Source organism: Pogona vitticeps, chromosome 4 (genome assembly GCF_051106095.1).
Source record: "Pogona vitticeps strain Pit_001003342236 chromosome 4, PviZW2.1, whole genome shotgun sequence".
Lineage (NCBI taxonomy): Eukaryota > Metazoa > Chordata > Lepidosauria > Squamata > Agamidae > Pogona > Pogona vitticeps.
The window spans coordinates 42,378,452-42,394,818 of record NC_135786.1 but is presented as its reverse complement, the minus strand read 5'-3'; the positions used below and the strand labels follow the sequence as shown (position 1 = coordinate 42,394,818).

Below are 16,367 nucleotides of genomic sequence, written 5' to 3'. Positions count from 1 at the left end.
AAAAGCAGTATATGCTCAGGGAAGCTGGTGGGGTAAATAATAAGAATGGAGCAATCTTTAGGGAATTATGTTGTATTTCTGGTGCACCTATTTCTAGAGGTATAGTGGCCCAGATTCCTTTCTTTTCTTTGGACAAATAGTTACTCTTGCAGTTGATTATGTTTCCCCACCGTTCCCACAATGGTAAAAAAACTTCCAACAAAAAAGTTTGTCAGTGTGTTAAGTTTTTAAAAATATTATGGGTGCAACATACCCATAATGCAGGTGTAAAAAATAGAAAGTACTTCAGGGGTAAACATGCAGTGGCAATGAGGTGGGCTTTTTAGAAAAGTATACTGGGCTTGTATGCCTATGCACTGTATCCTGGTTCAACTGATGCAGAAGCTGGCTTCTCTTCAGCTGGAGAAGCAGTTGGTGTTACACAAATATGGGTACGTGCCTTGTACCCTTTTGGTGTTTTTGCTCATCTGTCATGAAAACTTTTCTAAACAGGGTAGGATTAAGCATACTTACCTAGACTTCTCCAAGACATCCCTAATCTGAAGGCATCACAAGGCAAGGCTCATCCAAGCAACTGTAAGAACCAGGGGTCACTTGTTGCTTGTGCAGACACCACATATAGAAGTCAGGTGCAACTATGAGTTACTAGCAAGATGCTTAGCAGGCTAGCCACTGAGGAATGTCTAGAGGATGCTGCAGATGCACAGGTAGAAGAAACTTCTCTGCTAGTGGTCCTAGAAGTGGAATACCATATACTGTATCTGCTTCGGATGACTAAGTGCTGAACCAGTAGGGAGAGCACTTTATAGGTAGGTATTTGAGCCTTTCCTAAAATGAAGTGGGTGTTGTCCAAAGAAAAAACAAGTTTTTTTTTTCCATAGCATGAGATCCGTTTTTGGAAGGCTGTTATACAATTTCTCAAAGAGCTGATTTTTAAAATGTCGGGTGCAGAGAGAGGAGAAGCAGCTGCTGGTCTTACAACAGGTGAGATTTCCAGCAAAGAGAATAATTTCACAATGGCTCCTGGAGCTGTGTGATATTTGCCACTCCTTTCCTGAGAATGATCCATGAAATCCTTCACTCTGAGAGCAAAATGTTAGATGAATCTATATATGTAGTATAGTGTAAGGAAGTGGTTGAATCCTAGCCAGTCAGACCAGGCTCTATAACTTCAAATTACAGAAGGGATATTATTTTTCAAAGTCCTCATAAGTAGAAAGTCAGCTTACATTCACTAATGTGACAAGAGCTGGATTCCAACATCTCTCCTTGTAGTCCTAGTTTCTCTGTCTTAAAGGAGATTAATATGGAAGAGTGTTCACCAAAATGACCCCTGCACAAAACTAAAATGGTACATTCCACTTGATGACTTCTGGATTTGGACCACACATCCTGCTGTATGCATAGGAGCATGATTGGAGTTGTACCATTTATGCAGGGTGAAGGTGGCCCAGTTGAGTTCCTAGTGCAGAACTCAAGAGACAGTTCAACCCTGGAAGAAGAACACAGCTTTGTGAACCTACACAGCATCCATAACAAACAAAACCAAGACTAAGATCCCATTTAATTTAATGAAAGAAGTGAGAAAGTATGCTATTGCCAAAATGCAAGGCACTGCCCTCAAAACAGAAGTACAATGAATGACATATATGACCACAACAGAGCTCAGCTCCTCAATGAAAACAGGTAGGCATCTTGGCAAGGCTGAATTGCTTGCCTAAACAAGTAGGTGGAGAGGTATCTGCAAGTTCATTTGCAAGCAGAGAGTAGAGTATATAACACTGGAAACCTAGCTTCCTCGGTTTACAAGAACAAAGTGAGAGGAAGCACCAGTGAATCTGTACAAGCAGTGGAATTAGTATAAAAATGGAAGGAAAAAGCAAAGCTGAATTAGTTCAGCTGTATTGCCTGCCCTATATAAAAATGACAGTCTGTACAAAAAGAGTTGAGTAGATCTCTCTGGCTTTCAAGCATAGTGTGACTTTAGAGAAGAGAACCTGGATACGTCCATGGAAAGGCCATGAGATATACCTACACTGTGTGGCCCATCCAGACCATTTACTGTGCAGAGGGCTGAAGGGCTGAGTCAGCTTAGTAAATTCTTACATTAGATGCAGCTAATTGTGTCCTCTCCACCCTGAGCCCCCACTTGCATCCATGGGAGTGCGGAAAGAGACTGAAACACTTCAGATAACAAGAGTCACATCCTTGGTTGATGTTTTCCTTTCACAACAGCGGGCAGCCTTTGCGCTTTCTGTTCTTCCTCACTTGCAAGGCAGCTCGAGTGGCCATTTCAAACACTTCCCTCACACCATCCTTTGTCTTGGCTGAGCACTCAAGGTAGCCAAAAGCGTTGATCCTGTTGGCCATGTCTCGCCCTTCCTCTGGCTTCACCGGCTCCTTTGAGAGAAAACACACATAAAAAAGGTCTTTTTTTCCAAGGACTGTAATGAAGGAAGAGGCAGGATAACCAAGAAGTTCCCGTTCTGTGCCCTTGGCCAGTATGAACCACCTATTGTGTTGGTGAGATGCAGAAATGGTCTTAGGGCGACCTAGTGTTTCCATAGCAACCACTAAGAATTCATTTTTCTGCAATCCCTAGGTCCTCTTAGAAGTGTGATATGCAATCTCACACTGACTATCCACTACAGACTGTCTCCTTATGACCTGGCAGGCTAGTAATAACTTTTAGAGTTTCAAGAACTACCTCCAGCTGCTGGCGCCAATAGCGGTATGTACAAAACTTTGTAAGTCAATACTAACAGGATTGCCTGTTCTACTAAGGACTAGAAATTAGAATCAGGCCAGAGTGTTCGCCTAAATCTCTTCTTTCTCTGATCACCAGCTTACTGTAAATTTAAGTCTAATGCTGCAAACTTGTAAATGTCCTTTGCAGAAAAACTGGCCTTTTCATGTCTGTCACAGTGAGACTTGTATTCATTAACAGAATGACTGGAGAGATGTAAGATACCAAAGGCAGAGTCCTGTTAACAATCCTGGAGTGTTAATGGTTTGCAGGAGAAATGAACTGTAACTTCACCAGTGACGTTTGGCTTGCACTTACTCCACCTTGTTGCAAGAAGGGAATTGAAAAAACAGTTTCTGGTTGAGAAGAGAAGCCTCCAGGAGTGCCACATAGGGCCAACACCGACCCCAGCCCTTGCCCATTGTGTTCCCAAGAGTATTCCCACTGAACACTTAATGATTCTTTCTTATTCATAACATTTTAAAAAATAAGACATGTTCTTTTTTATTTAAGACGCGAATCTGGACGTTTCACCCGTTTGAAGCAATATTGGAGGAATTTAGAAAAAGCAGGAGAAATGTGTTGTTCCACGTTTTTGAGGAGGATTTCAGAACAGTGGTTCAAGAGTAGGTTCTATGTTGTCTCTATCAAACACAGATCACTAGATATGTCTTCTAAGTGTCTCCCCTAATTATTATACCATATTGCAACAGCCAGCATGTAGTTTTTCTGGTGTGGAGACTTCAAACACCTCTATACCTGTCTTTTGTGTGCTTGTCCAGAGCCTCGTGACGCAGTGGTTAAACCACTGTACTGCAGCTAAAACTGTGCTCACGACCTGGGGTTCAAATCCCAGGTAGCCCGCTCAAGGTTGACTCGGCCTTCTATCCTTCCGAGGTCGGTAAAATGAGTACCCAGCTTGCTGGGGGGGCAATGTGTAGCCTGCATAATTAAATTGTAAACCACCCAGAGAGTGCTTGAAGCGCTATGGGGCGGTATATAAGTAGCACGCTTTGCTTTGTTTTGCTTTTTTTCCTGGTATCCATGGCCACTGATTTTTAAAGCTCTTTAGAAACAATCCATAGAGGCAGGTTAACCAGAAAAAGAAAACAAAACAAAAACAACAAAATAGTAGCTATTACTACTACTGATGTCATCAGCCTTACTGCACCACAAGTGTAGCAGAACTTGTGCTGTGTAAGACCGATGACATCAGCTGCAGTGGTCAATTCCCCCCTGCAAAGGTCTTGAGACTCCCTTATACGGCCAATGTCTCCTGCCAATGTGAAGGTTCTGTGTCTCAAAAAATCTAAGAAGTCATCAAACAAAGAGGGGAGCTTGTGGCCATCCAGATACTGGACTTCAACTCCTAGCAGCCCTAGCTGGTGCACCTAGTGATGAAACTGAAGGGTCTCCCAGTTAAACAGAAGTGAAGTCCAGACCTGCTTCATCTTCGCCAGTTCCCTGCGGGTGTGCTCATCATTTCGCAAATCCTTCTTGTTTCCCACAAGGATGATGGGCACATTAGGACAGAAGTGTTTCACTTCAGGAGTCCATTTCTCTGGTATGTTCTCTGGAAGAGTCAAGCACACAGAAGAATATTTTACAAAGCAGATCTAGCTAAACAATGAAAGTACCTCTCAACAGTGCAACAAAACATTTCTGGGCATATAATCCTTTAACATTTAGAAATGTTGATAGGAATATTCATAGCTGAATGAAAGGAAACCCATCCAGATTCCTGCTAAAGATGTAAACCTGGATACAGTGAGACTCCTTTGTTCAAAGTCTTGGCCAACACACAACTGCTTCAGCCACCACACCCCATAGCAGCTGCAAGGGAACCCTGCACTCCCTAAAGCATTGAAAGAAAAATATGTGAGTAGAGCATGGGAAGCAGCAACAGCCCTGCAGACTTATGCAAGGACAGCTTCAGAGGGCCTTCATGCCACCAAGGATGCAGTATACAGAAAAGAGAAATACAGTGCACAGTCCACACCCTTGCAGATTTCAGCAACGACTAATACAAAGCGTTTGCTCATTCATTCTAAAAGCAGTAAATGAATCTTTACTGCCACAACTGCTAATCAGTTGTACTGAAATAACTGTTAGGAGCTACACAAGACAAACTGCATATCTTAAGAACCAATCAAGATTAGTAGTTGTGTAAACCCTGGAACTGTTTTGCCAGGAATGCCAAGGGGCAACCTGATTACTCTTCAGTCAGCAATGTTGTATTATTATTATTATTATTATTATTATTATTATTATTATTATTATTATTATTATTATTATTATTATTATTATTATTATTATTATTATTATTATTATTATTATTATTATTATTCCTTGAGTAAAACCAGAGAATCTTTTCTCTCCACCTTGTTAGTCATATCAAGAATCCTCCGCCAAATTCTGCATTATTTCAGGCACATGGCAACACATGTAGATATTACACTGGGAGCACTATGTCTCTGCAATTCTTGTTTCCTGCCAGTGTGAATCAATACTGTGCCTTTCCTACCAAAGCACCCTGGAAACGGATGTGGTGTCAGAAATAGTGCTAATTCATATTACGCGTTCCAATCCAAAGCATCACTAGCATGAACTGGTAGTTCTCCTTTACCCACTGAAAGCTCATACAAATGAACGGAACAGGGTTGATAGGGATGGCAACCTCTTTTTTTGTACAGACTACACAGATAACATCAGTTCATTAATGTGAAAAAGCAAGCAAGTTCCTCCGGTAGCAATTGAGAAATGTTCTGATAAACCTCCTGATTGTGTTATGCAGGACTTGCTGGCCAGCGCCCTGCAGTATTTATTCCAGGAGAGATGCTTCTCAAGGTGAAGCACTCTCAATGTCTTATCAACCACAACCGGAGCGTGAAGAAAGTACTTTTCTGAAGTACAACAACCCAAATCGTCTAGTTAAGTTGAACACTACCTACCATGGCTGGGGGATTCTGGGAGTTACGGTTTATTTTATTTTTTAACAAATCCTGAGTCCATAATGCAATGCATGTTGACCCTTATTTATTTAGCATTTATTATTATGTTGAGCACCTACACTTTACTTTGAAGTCCCCTCCCCCATCTTTAAAAGACAGCTGTTTTTACCTTTCTGGTAACTTCTGGTTTTGTTTTAGAAAGCAGGTGTGGCCCTTGGAAGGTCCTAATAGTTGAAAAGGCCCCAGAGCTCTAGTATCAGCAACCTCAGTCTTGCCTCTCCTAGCCTTACCTAAACTGTCTGGACTGTCAATGGAGAAGCACATGAGGATGACGTCTGTGTCTGGATATGAGAGGGGTCGCAGCCTGTCATAGTCTTCCTGCCCAGCTGTATCCCAGAGGGCTAGCTCCACCTACAGATGGAAGGACATTAACATCAGTAATCAACATGACCCCTATCTCTTCCCACACCAGCAGAGAGAAAAGCAGTCAGTCAGTCAATCTGTAATGCCTCATGTGTGTTGTCCTTCTTGGTTAACTGGTAGTTTTAACACAGCCTGGAACAATATCAGCCCTAATTAAGCAGCCCAAGCCTAGTAACTGATTGGATTATTATGCAGTTTACTTTATAGGCCTGTTTAGCTGTGCTGTCCTCAAGTGGACCACCAAACTGGACTCAAAGTTCCTAATGCTGTCAATAGAAGCCATGCCCAGATATACCTGTGAGAAATGCAGAATGGCCAGTTACAAGAGGCACAGAAGTAAGAGCATGAAATTCATGCCGCTGCCACTACTACTACTACTACTACTACTACTACTACTACTACTACTACTACTACTACTACTAATAATAATAATAATAATAATAATAATAATAATAATAATAATAATAATAATAATAATAATAATAATAATAATAATAATAATAATAATAATAATAAAATTTGTCAAGTGAATTCTGACTTACAGCGACCCCTTCTAGAGGTTCTATAGCTATAAAGTGAAGTGGATTACCATTTTTTTTTCTGAAGGTGCTTTGGGATTGTATAGTTTTCCTGAAGCTACAGAGGATGGCTCTTCTTCCAGGAGGCACAATGGGGAATTGAACTCCCAAAATCTGGCTCAGAAACCAAGCATTCCATCTCACTTAGCTATCTAGCTAGTATGAAATCCATACCCCACTTCAAAATAGTTCCCTTGAAGTCACTCCTAACTACTCTTGAGTAAATGGATTTTGAACAGCTCACTCTAAAGACAGAGAGACCAGAAGCAGCTAATATGGAAATTTTTCTGCCATCTAAAGAGCAATACTGTATTGCCCATTCTGCCCATTCAATAAGTAATAATAATTTATCTTCAATAGACTTTTTAGCTTAGTGGACCATCAAAACTTGTGCTTTTTCCCTAAGGAAAGACTTAGGGTTTTTAAGAAGGAGGGAACTGGCACTATTTCTTTGTTTATTCATGAATTGATAGGTGCCATCCAACACATGCCCTCAGGCAAAAATTGTGACATGGAGTGTCCTAGGCAGAAAGAGAGTAGCCAGTAAAATTAAGTGAAAAGTGAAGGATGAGACTAGCTTATAGTAAGTCAAATCCTAGATCCACTTAGCCAAGTATTGTAAACCCTGACTGATCACAGTTCTCCAGAACTTCAAGCAGGATTCTTTGTCCAACCCTATATGGACGTGTCTGGCATCCACTGGTGATCTCCCATTCAAATGCTAACTGGAGCCTGCCTAGTTTCAGAAATTAGATGTACTTGGTTATAATGTATCATGTTTAGTTAACCTAATAGAGTGGTGCCTCACTAGACGATGGTAATCTGTTCCACTGAAATCGTTGTCTAGCGAAATCATTGTCTAGAGAAAAGCAAATAGTTGTCTAGCGAAAATCATTTTGCAAAGCAGGGACCAAACATTGTCCAGCGAAATTCCCCTATAGGAATCACTATTTTGCGAATCACTATAGCGATCGCAAAAAGTCAATGTCTAGCGAAAAAGCTGTCATGCGGGGTAACTGTCTAGCAAGGCACCACTGTAATGGCTCCATGGCCCTCAAAAATAAATATGCAAACAGGGAGAGCAAACTGAGCCCAATGAAGAATGAGCATAATTGCTCTTACAAGGGGAAGCCAGAAGGGTATTTGGCTCTATGTCACCTCCACTCCTGTTTATACCAGTAAATTAGACCAGTGTCTAATTAACTAAATTTGAAAAATCTCCATTTTGAGACTTTGTCTGAACTAGGGGCCTCATAACCACAGTGTGTGGTCTAATTTGGGTTCGTTTTGTTTTGTTTTGTTTCTTCTTTCATATTCTTTTAGGGCCATTTAGCCTAAATAAAAGTTCTGAGTGATTCAAAAGGTCACATGTCATTAGTATGCCCTAATAAAAATACTGCCTTACTGGATTTTGGATTTCACCTACTGCCACCCACCCATGGATTAGACTGTAGTATGAGAGTTTAAATGCACAAAATCATGTTTTTCAGACAATAATTGGTCTCTTAATAACTCTCTTACCTCTAACATTCCTAATGTTTAGGAAAGCAAGTTAGCTCAACATTTTTGAATTGGATCTGCACCAACCAATTAACAGGAGTAGATAGCTGTGGAGAATTTTGCTATAGGGCACAAGGCTTAGTTCCCACCTAGATACGTGGGCCATGGGTTTGTCCCATTCATCTATAAAGTGGGAGTCAGGATCCACCTAATGAAACTGAGGCTGTCCTACTTTGGGCACATCGTGAGAAGGCAAGATTTGCTGGAAAAGTCAACAATGCTGGGAAAAGTTGACAGGATCAGGAAAAGAGGAAGACCAAATATGAGACGGATTGACTCAGTGATTTATGCCTCTTATTTCCACTCTTCTCTTTTAAAAAAAAACCCCAAAGTTTTAGCAGCAGAAAAAAACCTGGGCATGGCACTCTTGGTATCATGTCTTAGGATCAAAGTTTTAGGAGACTGTATTTGATGCCAAGAGTCTTGAATTTGCAAGAGCTGAGCCAGTGCTGTTGAGGACAAGACATTCTGGAGATCACTCACTCATAGGGTCACCATAAGTTGGAGGCAACTTGATGGCACAGAACAACAACAAAATCTGGCCCATTAGCCTACTTTCCTTTCTATTCCCACACTCTTTCTCCATGAAGCAGTTTTTGATCAGCCCAGCTACAATACCAGAAAGGAGAAGCACTGAGAAAAATTGCTCCTCAGCACAGTAAGTGCATGTGTGGACAGCCTCCCCATATTCCATTGCTGTCTGGATAAACTCTAGACTTCTATTTCCATCCCAACTGTGTATATCTGTGACTGCACATCCGTGAGAATAGGGCCAAATACATGCTAACCTATATATGTTTACCCTACACATCTATCTGATTATTATAGTTTTAGCCTTGCTTCAATAAAATAGTTTGCAAATCTTTAAAAATACAACACCAAACATGGTATTAAAATCCCTGTGACTTATTGTTTATGACAATGCTGATACGGCTACTTAACTCAAGGCAAGGCAGAAAATCAGAATCTATCAGGATTTTGGTAATGGCAACAGACGTGGCCAAGAACACTTCTAAGGAGATCAACATTAGTGTTTGCATTAAGTCTATCAGCTACTGTACAGATGAATCGCAACAGAATTTGATGACAGCAAGCATTAGAGGGCTTGGGAGATAAAAACAAAGGTTTGCTCAGAAGCTGTCCCTGCTAGCAGAGAGATAGTTACCTGCTTCCCATCTACTTCGATGTCTGCAATGTAGTTTTCAAAGACAGTTGGTACATAGACCTCTGGGAACTGATCTTTGCTGAAGACAATCAGCAGGCAGGTCTTCCCGCAGGCACCGTCGCCCACAATCACCAGCTTCTTTCTGATGGCTGCCATGGCTGCAGAGACAGAGGGAAAGTTGGTTTAGGAGCACAGTTTACTAAGAAGACACATCTTTGTTCTAAATTATTTATTTATTTATTTATTTATTTATTTTATTTCTATCCCGCCTATCTGATCATATTAGACCACTCTAGGCGGCTTACAGTAAAAACAACAATGTAATTTTAAGACTTTACAGCAGAAACGTAAATAAAAAAATAAATAAATAAAGAACAGAATACTCCGTGTGAAATATGACAACCTTGTATCAAGGAAACCTGAATTCTGTACTCAGAGTGAGCTGCAGAAAGCAAGCAAATAATCAGGCTAGTACCTTTAGAAGAGGGGAAACGGAGACATTTTAATCATTTAAAATTTTCTGTTTAAACACCAAATAAAAGAAATATAAAATGTATTACTCAGCACGTTCCTGCAAGTGAAACGCAGACATAGAGCAAGCTGAAAAATCCTCCTGCTACCATGCAGAGATTCATTTTAAAAAAATGTTACAACCATCTTTCCATATTCTGATCCAGCCCTGCCACAGTCCCCTCAGAAGGTTTGATAGTTGTGTGTAACTAGCTCCCTGACAGTGCAAAAGGCGGTTCCAAGTGCCTCTCAGGTGTGTGTGTGGGGGAGACTGTTCTGTAAGATGTATAGCATAGGGTTTGTAAGCACATTCCTGATCAGTCAGTAGGCAAAAGATATTCAGAGAAAACTAGGGTGAATTCCAAGAAGAGTGTATCTAAGCACATTCCTCTGCGCAGGGAGGTCCAGACAGATCTTATCTAACAGCATTTCACTCTGTATTTATACACTGCTAATCTATGTGCTTCAGGATACCTGAGCCACAGTGTATATAGAACAGGAATAGCCAGAAGGCATTCTGAAGGCTGAGGGTCCTAGTCCTACACTTGCTACTTTTGCTTTACAAACACATATTTGAACAAGAGAAATCAATCAGGTATTTAAATGAGGTTTCTGTAAACAAAGGGAAATCAGTAATACAAGAAACATGCACAGTGCAATTAAAAACAAGGTTTGAAACTGATGGCTTTATTATACTGTAGTCTGGAAATGCTACATTTTGAACTGCCACTCTTAACATGGCCAGGCTGACTAGGAAAGAGTGCTGCCAGTATGACAGTCCAAAACAGTCACTTTTTCAGGCTATAAAAATATCCGCTACAGTGCAATCACTCAAACTGCACTGTAGTGGATATTTTTGTATCCACTGGCTCCAAAAGGGCACCAGTACATTCTTAGTTTTTTGTACTAGACAATATTTGGAAAGGACACAGCTAAGAAGTGGACTATGTCCTCTGGTATGCAGTTCCTTTTAACACTTGGACTCCCTTTTCAGAATGAATTAATTTGATTAAACGTACAAAGGGGCAAAGCTCACTGAACTAACTTCTGAAACTGTTCTGTGTTAAATCATTATTACAAAGCAGCAGAGTATTTATAACAGGAGTCCTAATCTTTTAGACCAGTTACTGCAAAGTAGAATATCCACACACACCAGCACAGCCTTGATGTGATCATAACTGCAAAAAAGTCTAACCAGAACAGGTCCACCAATAGCAATTTCTTCTTCTTTAATCTCTTCTTCTACCAGAAGCCATGCTGTATTTCTTAGTCCCCCAGCTGTCATAGGAGTCCTCTGTTCTGTTTCTTTCAGATTTATAAGGCCAACCCTCTGGAATATGTCAACTAACATAAACTTCAGGGAAACAAGAACAACTTATGACTCAGCTAAGAATGGCTTCATCCATTTTAAACATCTCCTCCCACAAAAAGAAAATCTACAGCTTAATTCCATATCCACTGCCCTATCTTAACCCCAATGAAGTGCAATCTATCAGAACTCCACCCTCATTTATGGAGGTGATCCGTCAGCCTTGCATTTTTCCCCCCTCTAAGCATGTTCTCAGGCAATGACAGGCGAGAAATTCTGTACAGTTCTGGCTTGCCATGAGCAAGGCAAAGAGCTGCTACAAGATGACTGAATGCAAACCAAAGAAGGGGGGAAAAAACACCCCAGAGGCACCACTATCTTCTGTCCACAGTTTGCTTACCACAATATCTAAACCTAGCAATCTGGCTTGACTTCAAAGCAAGAAAGAATTTACTTTTTGGACCCAAACTCCCAATGACAAGGCTGGCTGTAGTCCAAAACAAGCACCTGCTCCAAACTCTGTTCGTCTTTCTTCCAACAAGCAGCCAATTAGCTCTAGAACACCATGGGTTATGTCTCTGGCTCAAAGCCCTGACTTATTTACACAGGGAGAACAGTATTTATTTATTTAAAATATTTTTACCCCACTGTTCTCCTTTAAAAGGACTCACAGTGACTTACATCATTGAATGACAATATTTAAAAGCTAAAAACAGTAAGTATAAAAATACTTCAAAAAGATCAAACAAATATCACACTGAAAAATAGTAAACAAAAGCAGCACCAAAAACACATTCAAAGCAGTAAGGCACAACCACCCATTTTAAGGCAGCCAGTCACTAAGAGAAAGCTTGCCTGAAGAGTTATCAGGGACAATGTTGCTAATCCCTCCCATGAATTCACACACAGCATTCAGACATGTACTGCTTGTCAAAGAGATGGGAAAGGCTATGTTGTTTGGGGTAGAGGCTACAGCTCTTAGAATACTAGCATGTGGAATTCTCTGAATTATTGTCCAAAAAAAATATTTTCCCAGCTCTGATTTTGTTACGATTTTCAAGGTCTTGTTCAAAATGGTGTTCAACCTTTTTATAGACTTGTGAATAACCAGCAATTATTTCATTTTACTCAGGCCAGATATTCTGGTTACTGCCTCCTGCAACAGAAGTCATTGTGTTGTCACATCAGTTACAAAGGAACAGAACAAGCAAAAGTGTTGTCTGGCTTGTACCATAAGTAGCTGCTAACCAAGAAATCATAGTTTCAAAAGTAAGTTAATATTCTCACTAGCAGATCACTGATAGCCACTTCTACTTTGGTTAATGCCCAATGGATTGCCAAAGGGAAGCATGTGGAATATTCTGCCATAAATCCAGCCTCCGTAGGACACAGTATTTCATTCTTTTCCTAGCTATCTGTATTCTCAGCAGCAGCAGTACAACTTTTGTAATTGCTGAAGTTATGGCTTCAATATCCTGCAAAATGCCAGTCATTAAGAATTAAAACTCCTAATTCATTCAGAAGATGCTGCATATATCACCCACTAATGTCACAAGATTTGCCAAAAAACAACAACCCAGTTTGCAGATGCCGACAGCTTCAATTGAAGATTTTACTTCTGGAGCTGAGGATAAATGAACAGCTGACAAAAAATTCAGCTCACTTGCAGTAGAAAACCGACCCAGTTCAACATAGCTTATTAATCAATTAACCGAACAACACCTGAATTTAGCATCTAGGTATTTCCAAGCTACTCCTGCCGCTTTTATGTATAGAAGTGCATATACTGCAGCAATTGTTTTATGTAAATAACCTTATCAATGTAAAATAAACAACCTAATTGATTGAGAATTCAAATAACCTTAAAAATGTAGCTTACAATAATGCATATGGTCTTTTAAAAAAAACCACTGATCCGTTATAATGCAATCAGATAATGGCATGGGTGTGGGAAGGTATATATTTGGCAGCCTCTGAACAGCTGGGTGAAAAATTCCAACCACAATATTAGTAGGGGTGAAGCATTAAACCATACACTCCAAAGGCTCGTTGTAGCCAGCTTTGAACACAAGTTAGGAAGCATGCCTGGCAGACTTTTGCTATGAATTTTTGGGGCTTTCATTTATAATTTTTCTGCACTCTCCACATGATACTGCTGTATAGTTCAGTGGTTTAAATAAGAAGCTGGGTGGTTGATTCCCCACTGTGCCTCCCTGACCAGGGCTCCATTTGATGATTCATAGGATCCTGTCCAGCTCTACAGTTCTAAAACTATAAATTATTATATATTGGTAGATGTCCTGAAAAAGTGGATTTGACACACAAAAGCTCACATTGATTTTTTTGGTGGGGTTTTTTAGTGGTCTAATAAAATATCATCTTCTCCTGAATTTGTATTGTGTACAGACCAGATTACTTTCTTTGAGTTTTTTTCCTGGAAGAGACGATGGAAGGTTACAGTTACATTACCAAGGCTATAGAAAAAGTCTATGTGTGCTCTAGGACTTGAATTCCTAGTTGTCAGAGATGAACATAATGCTTCATCTACCAGTTCTAGAAATGCAGGAAGTGGGCAGATTTGATTTATTCAATGCATTTCACCTACAAAAATAATCCTCTAAAATAAGAGATGTAGCACCAATAAAATAGCATTATAAATGACACTACCTTTGCTGTCAAAAGCATACGGATGTTAAAATAAAAATATTATAACTTGCCTTCAGAAGCATAACAGGGAAAGAGCACAAAAGCATCTGGAGTAAATCAGTAAGTTTACCTTTGTAGGCATTGCCTGATGCCTGATCTATCTCATACAGGTCTGCCACGCAGCTCCTTGGTAGTTACCCTGAACAGGGCACAACCTCTAGAAATAGATTTATGTACTTTAGTTCCTGGTACTTCCATAGGCTGGGTAGCTAATGTGATTCCTGTCACATAAGAAGATACCATAAATCTGTATCTACAGACAATTTTGGTAATTTCCCATTTATTTAGAAGTACCTACTAGACCTTTGAAACTGTACTTCTGGGGACTACAACTGGCCATGCCAACAAAGTGGCCATGGGTGTTGCAGCCATAGATGACTCTATCCAAGCACACGAGGCAATTGATTCACAGTTCCATTGTCTCTATTGCTCTTCAGAGCTGCTGGAGTCACCTTCAGGAATGCTTTGGGTCTTAGAGCAAAGACACAATAGAAAGAGTGACCTGAAAAATAGCTTCTGTTATGCGACAGGCAATTTCCTCGGACAACCCTCCCATTGTGTCTTCATTTCAAGGACCCCTTGGAGAAAAGCATTCTAAAAAAACAGATTGCAAGAAGCCAATGTTCAGTGGCTTCCTCTTGTCCTTCTGGGTGCTCATCATGCCCCTGCTGCAGCTGCTGCCCATCTCCTCCTCCCTCTTCCATCTGTATTGCCGGGAAAGGAACCAGGGGCATCACTAATGCTGTCCCACCATCCCTGCCATTGCAGTACATCATGGTGGCAGAAGGCTGTATATACTGTTGGGCACCCTGCAGTGATGTAGAACAGCAGCAGGGTGATGACATCTGGGAGTGATGCCAGCTTTCTGGCTTGAACAATGGAAGAGTTCCACTCAGACCACATGCCAGCTCCACAGAGTAACATTTCTAAGCTCCTGCAGCTACTGCTTAGAAGATAAATACATGAAAGGAAAATGAATAGACAAAGGGACAAACTTACTGTGATGGCATAAGGAAAGAGTTAAATACCCTCAATCTCAGCTGTAGTCAAGTGGCCTCTGGCCTGTCCTTGGAGAACCAGGAAAAGGAGTTCACTTACTCAAAATAGCCAACAGAACTGGCTAAGAGACGGAGCTCAGGCGAACTGGCAGCCAATCAAGAAAGAAGGGTAGCAATAAACAGAGAGAGTCAGATAAAGAACAGCTTCCTCCAGAAGAAGATAGAAGCTCAGCAAGGAAAACATAAAACTCCAGACTCTCTGAGAAAGAAAGGATTACATCTGTATTGGCCTGAGAGTCAGCCAGTGTCACAGCAAAGAGGCTTGCTTTCTGGTGGAGTGTGAATCTAACGATTGTCTAATCCCACCCCTTCATCCTATGGGATCCCTTGGACTGCAGGGTTCTGAGCTTTGCTACATGAACTTTTTTTTTCTTGCTATTGTTACAGACAATTCAGTTACTTCTGCCACATGGAGACCCTAATAAGGTTCTGGAGATACATAAGATACACAAGAACTCCCCAGCAAGTTTCCACAGCTAAGTAGAGATTTGAACTCAGATCTTCCAAGTCCTAGTTCAGCACTCTATTTACTACAAGTGGTTCCCAACCTTGGGTCTCCAGTTGTTCTTGGACTAAAGCTTCCAGTAACCTTCACCACTAGCTGTGCTGGCCAGGATTTCTGAAAGCTGTAGTCCAAGAACATCTGGGTATCCAAGGTTGGGAACCACAGTACTACACCACACTGTCTTCACAGTACTGAAACGCAGAACTTTTTAGATCTATTTTATATCTTTCCAGAAGGAGGAACTTTTAGTTAGCTGTTCTCAAGGGCTGCAACTAGAAGGCTGAATATTGCTTTTACTGCTGCAGGTTTCTTTGAAATACAAGGCTACACCCTGGTGCTTGGTTTCTTTCAATTAAAGGTTAAGCCCTAGGCAAAGCCCATAAGTAACAGCAATCTGCCTGCACACATCCCTTGCAGCTGGGACAGAGTCCAGTAGAAAGACACCCTTGCCTTGATACCACCCACTAAATTTTCCACACCACACCAAGGAGAAGTTTGAGTACATAACACAGAAACATAAGTTAACTGTATTGTTTGAAAAGAACAAGTGTAGCCTTTTAAATACATTTTAAAACAAATAAATCTAATTTGTCTGGCAAGAAATAACTGCATTTGAACTCCTTGCTTGAGCCAGTACACCAACAATAGTTGAACAATTCCCTTCTAAGAGTATATCTGAAAGAACATCAACAGCAAGATTTTAACCACAGACACATCCAGCTTTTCTTCCTTTCTAATGTTTGTATATTTTCAAAAGTCAAATGCACATCCTCCAGGATCTAGGATCAGCATTCTTAAAATGTGAGCTACATTCTTTCCATGAGGAGTTCACCTTCTCTGCTCTTCAGCACAGTAA

The 16,367-nt window shown here is 40.6% G+C and overlaps 1 protein-coding gene and 1 long non-coding RNA gene across 2 annotated transcripts; one reads left to right on the top strand and one right to left on the bottom strand.

Moving 5' to 3' along the window:
* Nucleotides 1-1,552: 1,552 nt before the first annotated feature.
* Nucleotides 1,553-9,579, bottom strand: RHOC (ras homolog family member C). Its single transcript, XM_078393369.1, has 4 exons — nt 9,424-9,579; nt 5,988-6,108; nt 4,189-4,319; nt 1,553-2,400 (listed from the first exon to the last, which is right to left on the bottom strand). The coding sequence occupies exons 1-4, from the start codon at nt 9,577-9,579 to the stop codon at nt 2,227-2,229; spliced, it is 582 nt and encodes a 193-aa protein (XP_078249495.1). The 3' UTR covers nt 1,553-2,226.
* On the top strand, nt 2,400-8,060 carry LOC140706563 (uncharacterized). Its single transcript, XR_013545133.1, has 2 exons — nt 2,400-3,376; nt 5,900-8,060. It is a non-coding gene; the product is annotated as an uncharacterized LOC140706563 (long non-coding RNA).
* Nucleotides 9,580-16,367: the final 6,788 nt, after the last annotated feature.

Coding starts and splice junctions, on each gene's coding strand:
- RHOC (XM_078393369.1), bottom strand. CDS start 9,579: ATGGCAGCCATCAGAAAGAAGCTGGTGATTGTGGGCGACGGTGCCTGC. Junction 4,320..5,987: donor TGACAGTCCAGACAGTTTAG/GTAAGGCTAGGA, acceptor TGACTCTTCCAG/AGAACATACCAGAGAAATGG. Junction 2,401..4,188: donor AACTGGCGAAGATGAAGCAG/GTCTGGACTTCA, acceptor TTTCTCTCAAAG/GAGCCGGTGAAGCCAGAGGA.